The sequence below is a fragment of the Bremia lactucae genome, linkage group LG13 (assembly GCF_004359215.1).
Source record: "Bremia lactucae strain SF5 linkage group LG13, whole genome shotgun sequence".
NCBI lineage: Eukaryota > Oomycota > Peronosporomycetes > Peronosporales > Peronosporaceae > Bremia > Bremia lactucae.
In genome coordinates this window covers 731,730-739,863 of record NC_090622.1, presented here as the reverse complement: position 1 = coordinate 739,863, position 8,134 = coordinate 731,730, and the positions used below count along the sequence as shown (strand labels likewise).

At 46.0% G+C, this 8,134-nt stretch overlaps 1 protein-coding gene across 1 annotated transcript; it reads left to right on the top strand.

Moving 5' to 3' along the window:
• Window positions 1-200: 200 nt before the first annotated feature.
• CCR75_007178 (uncharacterized protein) lies at window positions 201-2,111 on the top strand (the record flags this gene model as incomplete). The annotated part of the gene is made up of 1 exon (XM_067965242.1): window positions 201-2,111. One exon carries the CDS (start codon window positions 201-203, stop codon window positions 2,109-2,111), a length of 1,911 nt encoding a protein of 636 aa, XP_067818988.1.
• Between the last annotated feature and the right edge of the window lie 6,023 nt (window positions 2,112-8,134).

Here is an 8,134-nt window from a genome sequence, read left to right as displayed (position 1 = left end):
GTTTAGAATAACTTTTTTCCTCTTAACCTTATTTATCTTTACTTTTCATAATTATATTTTTTAATATAGAATTAAAATAAATAACAGTTAATCATCCAAAACCATGACCATCACATCACCAGAATGTAATGTAATTGTTCACATGATTTTTTAACTGAATAATTTGCAATTTAACAACAAGCATTCCGTGCGTTATCAAGATGACCACGGCGCTGCAGCACAATTTTGCGGCGCTCCAAGCCCAACTTGAGACATTGCAATTAAAAAATAGCGCGCTGACACGTGATTTGTGTCTCAAAGAAAATTACATTGAACTCAAAGACCAGCACCTTTGCGAAATGCAAAGACGTTTGGAGGAGATTGAGGGAGCCGCCGCCCAGTGGAAGGATCGGTGGCTTCAAATCAAGAATGCGCAGCAAGCCAAAATCAAGAGCGCGAAGTGTAGTAATGACAATGCGGATGATAGGGAGATGGATCGATTTGAGGACGCCAAATGGGTATCTTGGAAGTGCAAATCAGGGACTGCCAATCGAACGAAGGCGGTGGCTCAAGCCGTCGTCAAGCTGGAAAAACTATCTCAAACGGATAGGAATAAGCTGCAGCCGCTTTTGATGGCAATTGAGCAGGACAGGATTGAAAAATTGGAGGATTTTGTGTTCACTGACGTATCTGAAGAACTAAGTCGCATTCTGCTGCTTTATCTGCTACCGGCACTACTGACGGTGATCGAAGGCACTCAAAATCAGCTGCAGTGCTTCAGTCGGACGTACTATAAGCAGACGATGGATTTCAAAGTTGGAATGCGACAGCCAGTGCAGCTGGCGACAGTATCAGGTATGACAGAGAAGTTCACTGCTTCAAGGGCAGATTTTGACGCGACATCGCCACCTATGGAGTCGCCTACTTTAATATCCTTTATAGCTGGAACATGTGGAGCAAAGTTAAATTTAGCCTCTCAAAGAGCAGAAGAAATAATGGAAACGGAGGCTTCGCACCTCTTTGACTGTGTGGAGCTAGACCGGCGTGGTATTGCTTGTCAAAGTGTGTCCCATGGCCCCCGTGAGCTGCACTCAACCAAGGCAATTCTTGTTTCACGGCCAATGAATGCACTCACTGCAGCTTCAGCTGTTGCTCTTTCAGTGAAAAAAGCTAAAGAAAAACCAGCAACTCGACGCTACACACTGACCCCTAAACGCTCCGGCCCAACATTTGCTGTGGAAACAAGACGACCACATACAATGACGATAGGCGCTTTGCCATCTCCAGCTCAATCACCATCGTCTACAGGCGCGATCCCTTTGGCATTCGATGGTGAAGTGTTGCCTTTGGTTCCGCGAGAAAAAGACGGCAAGATTAAAAAAATTGTAGGCAGCGTCTTTGATCGTTTGAGCCGACACAAATCGCAGTCACCACAAGCTTCCACAATAAAGATGATCTCTTCATCTCAAGCATCTCCGGTTTCACTTAGCGGGTCCATTGATTCTAGCGTAAGTGGTGGAATTGACGATAATTCAATCTGCAACGGTTGTGGACGTGGTCCGCTCAGTAATGCCAAATGGGTTTGTCGCACTTGTTTATTGCGAGAAGACCAACTTTACGAACTTTGTGAAAAGTGCTACAGCCAAGGAATTCATGGTAAGGAGCATGAGGACGCATTATTTGCCCGTGTGGAGGCCATTGTAATCCGAAAGTGTCCTCAACTAGAAAGCGAGACGAATTTGCTTTCTTTATTGCGCATAGGCATTTGCAAAGCTAATGTGAAAAAATTCAGTTTTTGCCTTACATGGATAGCAGACTTGCTTCAATGCCATCGCACGTCGGATTTACGCGCAAGGGCGCTAGAGGTTGCACACGTTCCTTCAATTGTTCGTAGCGAATTCACGCGACTACTACGAGAGCTTCTGACGCGATTGCGACCAGACATTGAGCTGAAGACAGAGTGGCAGCCAGTTGCTGGCGCTCAATACGGGACTTTAGGTCCTGATGTGTCAGGAGTTTGTAATGAAGGAGTGCCGGATGATCAAGATACGCTCAAAATTTTTGTCAAAGACGCACCCTTGATGACCATGTCGTCGTCAAAAATGACCAGAAATGGAACACCACGGATATAACAAAAAAGTGCTCTAGTAAGGTGGTATATTAGAAAGCGCGTGGCCATAATAAAGGCGCAAAGGAGGTACTTCATTTCTAAACTCAGCTGCGTGATTTATTTATTCATATTTTGTGTTTAATGAAGGCAACTTATAAGTAATGCCACAATATTGTAAAGAGCTTATGTAGGCGGGCACGTCTTAATGCGGCCACGCTCTACATAGGAAGCGGTTAGACCGTTGTAGTGGGCGCCTTAGCGAGCTCACCCAATGTGTAACAGGGTTGTTAATTAATATATGATCTAAAAGGTAGAGAATATTACTTTATATGGTAATATTCTAAAAGCTTATCCATTGGTAGATATAGACCATTGAATATACTTGCCCCGCGGTCCAGTCAGCGCTGGACGCGCACAAAATGAGAGACAGATAAGACTTAATTACGTGATTTGTATTAGTTTATAATAAAGTTAGTATTCAATAGATAGAAACAGAAGAACTTTACTTTATAAATTAAATTTATCTTCTAACCCTCTTAAAGCAAGTGATTTAAGAGAGTCTTCCTCTGCACTACTTGTGTTCGTGAAGTGACGTGAGGCGGTACAGACCCCTGTTCCTGGGATATCGCACACGCGTCGTCCCGAAACCTTAAAGATCGGCATCTCTAAGTATAGGGGTGTCGAAGAAGGCTCTCTCTTAAGATAGTTTGTCGAGTTAGACGATGCCATAAGGGCTCGTCACATCGTCGACGAGCAAATGCAAGTCGGAATTGCTCAGTCAAATTTGGCAGGTCGTGCCAAAACTTGAGCACTAGGCCTTAAATTGGCGACCCATATGTATATGGGTCGCTAGAGGCTTTTAAAGCCCGGCTCAAACAGACGTTTGAATCGCCTAAGGCTGAGTTCAGAGCTTGTGAAGCTCAAGCAAGGCAAGCGTGATGTTCATGCATATGCCCAGCACATACGACTCTTAGCGAGTTGTATCACAAACAATCTAGTCCATGAACACACGTTGATTACGGTGTTTATGCAAGATCTTACTGATGGTCCCGTGAAGACCCACCTGTTCCGTTGTGGGTCAGGAGAGTTTTAGCTTGAGATAGGCTCAAGCTAGTTCGTCACTGTATCGTCCTCCAAGACGACACGAGCTTGGAGGTTCAAAACTGATGGAACTCTCTTATGTCGAAAGCGAGTAACCTCGTTATTCGAGCAATAGCGATTGCAGAAATGCAATCGCTGTCAACAGTTGGCTCATTACGCTCGTATATCGCTATTACTGTTCACGAGGCAATTGCCACTGATTCATGACACAGTATTAGCGATCGACAAGCGTAATGACTCAATTTTGCTAGCGATTGAATTTCTGCAATCGCATCTTATGCAATCGCATCTTATTGTGTGTAGTTCCCCACGCCCAATACCGAAAGGTACTGAACGTGCTTATGGACCGAATGTCAAAAGGGCAATAGTCGCGGGTCCAAAGTTGTTGCGAAATCGCAACAGCGAGCCGGACCGCCAAAAACAGTCTGGATCAGTACGGGCGCAACCTTCTACTGATCCAGCAACCTCAAAAGAATTTGCAAATCTGTTGACTAAAGTTGCTCCAGACACACAATCATTATGTGTCTCTGCACCTGGCGATGAGGTTTTCCTCATCACCTTGTAATTAAAAGTGACAAATAGTTAGTCACTTAGAGCCCTAGTGCACTGTGGAGCGTCGAATAGCTTTATTCGTCGCTAGTCGCTAGAGGATCGTAGGCTCAAATATGTTGAGCGCGACATCCCTCCAACGAGGATGATGGTGCGTCTAGCGACAGGCGCATCGATAACAGTAATGAAACGCGTAGTGACATTTCACTACACGTTAGAAAATCTACAGTACGATGACGATTTTATTGTACTGGATTTGGATGACAAATTTGATGTCATCCTAGGTTTACCTTGGCTTAGAAAATATGAACCAAGAATCAGCTGGCAGCATCGATCCGTAAAGATGCCTGCCACTTGTTAATCAGATGGCCATCTGATAAACGTCTTGGAGCGTCTACAATCGTGTAGATGTGCTACGAGTGAGCGCGATGGCCTCACTTGTGGTACGGTCGTTAGTACGACTGCACAAGATCACAGTGTGATTACTTATCACACTGTGGAGTCAGCTGCCGGCGGCTGTGCGAATGCACAGACAGCGCCAAAGGTCCACCACTCGAATAAGTCCAGTGGATTGAGACATGAATTGACGCCTGGCGGGCGACATTCAAGGAGTATGCCGGTTACCATAAAGGTACAACACGATGATCCTAGGTCGAGTAGAGAGTCGACCGTAGAGGACCCAACTGTGATAGCGCAATCACACCCGGAAGACGTTGAGGGAAGAGGTCCCCACGTATTTGAGGAGAAATCCCCTCAAGCGGTAGAAGTTACTAGACTTCTAAATCCCGAGGGATTAATCCCCCGGCAGCCTGTGGATAAATCCCATGAAGAAACCGAGACATTAAATGTCTTGGATAATAACGGTTCAAGAGTAGGCGCTTATACTTTTGATCTGTATGCGCCTCCGAAGTTAACTTCGGAGATAACTCAAGTACCAACCCTAGAAGTTAAGCGGTTCTTGAGAGATCTGCATAGTGGTAAAATCAAGCAAATCTGCGTTCTCGTCACAGAGGACGAATACGTGAACGATATTTGGTCAGCGATTATTATTGCAGAGAACGAACGGGTTCTCAGCAGCTCATCGATGGACGAAAGTGTCCCCGATGTGAAGACTCGGATCGAGATATATATTAGTCAATACTGGGAGTATCGTAAGACAAATCCTTTATACACGGATTTGATTGAATTTAAGGATGTATTCCCTGAAACAGTTCCATGCGAGTTCCCTAAGGATAAAGGCACTCGACATGAGATCAAGCTCAATATGGACTCGAAGTACTGTGTCATGAAGCAGTGGTCACTGCCTCGTGAACAAGTACTTGCGATCGATAAAGAATTTATCGATCGATTGAAAGCGGGATATGTGAGGAAGTTAACCTCCCCACATAGCTCTCTGACCTTCTGTGTGCGAAAGGCCACAGGAGGGTGGCGGATAGTCCACGCATTCAATAAACTGAATGCTGCAACGGTACCGGCTTAAACACCGATACCTAGAAAATACGGAATCATAGATGGCATGTCTAAGAGTACCATCTTATCGTTTATGGATCTGATGGATGGATTTTATCAGATCCTTATGCGAGAACAAGACATCCCGTACACAGCAGTGAGCACTCCCAGTGGGATGCTCTGGGAATGGCTAGTAATGCCATATGGGGCTTAGTGCAACATTCGATAGATGCGTAACGAATCTGTTGAGACCGGTGCGAGAATTCGCTCTGAGTTATTAACGGTGTATTCGTCTATAGCCGGACTTATGACGGAAAGACGGACGTGGGAGTTCCTTAAAGTCACGTTTATTCTAAAGCATAAGTTGTACGCAAATCTCAAGAAGTTCATATTCGCTGCAAGCGAAATACCACTTCTTGGGTGCAACGTCGGTAAACACGGCGTGCGCCCTGATCCCGAAAAGATCAAGGCATTTACCGATGGTCAGTTCCAGTCGATGTCAAGGGACTTGGAAAGTTCCTGCGTATTTGCATAAGTACTTCCGCAATTATGCCGAGATGACAGTTCATCTCTCTTGTCTTTGAAAAAAAGACGATAAAACGCTATGGATCGCCGATTGTCGGCATTCCTTCGAAGGTATCAAGCAAAGCTTGATGCAATCGCCCATCTTCGCGATTGCAGATCAAGACAGACCATTCCATGCCGACCCGATTTCGAGCCGGCTGCGCGTTCCAACAGTGAAAATAATCCCACTGTTGCAACACTCATTTCAAGTGTTCTGTCATCAACCTTGTTTGATGACTTAAAAAAAAGCCTACGAAGAAGATAAGGGTCCGTTGCGTTTATTGGATTATCAGATAAATGCATCCGATAATACTTTTTTAATATTTACCGGCTTTATATCGATCGTCATCCGATCGATACACAACACGCAACGGCATATTGTATTTCACAGCCCTTGCAGGCGACACTCCATCCCAAATCCCAATGATTTGCGCTTGCGCATCATGTATGAGCGTCACGATGCACCAATAACTGGGCATCGTGGACGTGAGAAAACTTAACTCACAGTAAGTCGCGACTTTTATTGGCCCCGCCAGTATCAGTTTATGCGCAAGTACGTTCGTGCTTGCGAAGTATGTCAACGGGTGAAGCCCAGCCCTTCATCCCGTGCACCTCTCCAACCTCTACAACTTCCAGCAGAGTGTTGGCAGTCCGTATCTGTGGACTTCGTCTTCGGATTTCCCGAAAACGACCACAAAAATAATGGAATCCTTGTTTTTGTAGACAGATTCAGCAAGATGGTGCACCTTGCTGCGGTACCAGAGTCGATTACGGCTCCGGGTTGTGCCCGTGTCTTTATCGACACGGTATTCAAATTCCACGGTTTACTCCGTGAACTGGTCTCGGATAGAGATCCACCGTTATCGGCGGAGTTTGGCAATCCGTATTCTGATCTCTCGGAACACGGCTGACTATGTCAACATCCGATCACCCAGAAACGGATAATCAAACAGCGTCCTCGAAGAGATACTTCGAGGTTACGTCCAATCGTATCCGAATTGGAGCGAGTTTTTACCGATGGTCGAATTCGCCATCAATAATTCGGTGCATGCGTCTACAACGCATACACCGTTCTTTGTGAATGGCTTACGCCATCCTCGCATACCGACCCAATTAGAGGGATCCTCTAGTCTAAGGGGGGGGGACTCGCAGGAGCAAAACCAATTCTGGCTCATGCTCAACACGCGTCGAAAATAACAACGACGCGAGTGATGTCAATGTCGAAGAAAACGACATCGAAAATGAGATTGATCTCATGGCAGTACGCACTAAGCGTACTGAAAAAGACAAAACAAATGAGTTAGCGGAAGAGTTTCTGCTAACTCGAGAATCAATTATCCGTTTCGTTCAGGATTCTATTGCTAACGCAGTGGACCGACAGAAATGGAATGCAGACAAACATGGAAGAGCAAATGTTAATTCATTCAAATTAATGATCTAGTGCTACTCTCTACGGTAAACTTACCTAAACGATTAGTCACTAATGTGGGTAGCATTAAACTACTACCCAAGTTCATTGGGCCTTTCCGTGTACTGCATCGAAGAGGCAATGCGTACACAATAGAATTGCGACGTAGGATGCGAACGCATCCTACGTTTTACGTTGGTCGGCTCCGGCCGTACCATCAGTACGCGGCTTCTTCCGAGGACGGATTTGACCACTCTTTACAAGAATACCCAAAAGATTATTGTGATCGCGAACCAGATTTTCATGTTGAACCTGAAGTTTCTCAGGCCGGTTTCGAAGATCCTCGAAGCTACGATGAGCTGACGACAGCTCATCGCGGACAGCATGATACTTCCGCTCGTACTCCAACAAGGAGTACGCACTCTTCGAACGGTCTTCCAACCGCTCGATATGGTGAGCCTGCACCGTCTGCTCCAACGAGCGACGCTTACCGCGCTCGTGGTCAAGTCCCTCCTCCAAATCATGGAGGAAGCGATCGAGTTTGTCGACCATCGACACTAGATCCGACACATGGGTCGGATTTAATTTTCACTCCTCCGCCACAACCATTGGTGAATTTCCAAGGCTGTCAACGTTTCCTTGTGGAACGTATACTCCGTGATGTGAAGGGGTAGCGAACAAGTTATCTTGTTCGCTGGTGCGGTTTACAACCTTCACATGACAGCAGGGAGCCTCGTTCCCAGCTGGTTGTTGACGTTGAGAGCCTCGTCCGTCAGTATGACGAGACCCATCCAATGGATCATAAGGTCTATCAGAAAACACGCGCCTCTGGCGCCTGTAAATCGATGGCAAAACGTCAATCTCATCGCGCATCTCGATAGAGATGCGAGCCCTTCCCCTGGATCACTGGTGACCCGGCGAGGACGCCGGAGGAGATCGCTGCCCGCGACGCTCTTCATGAGCATTACCTTACG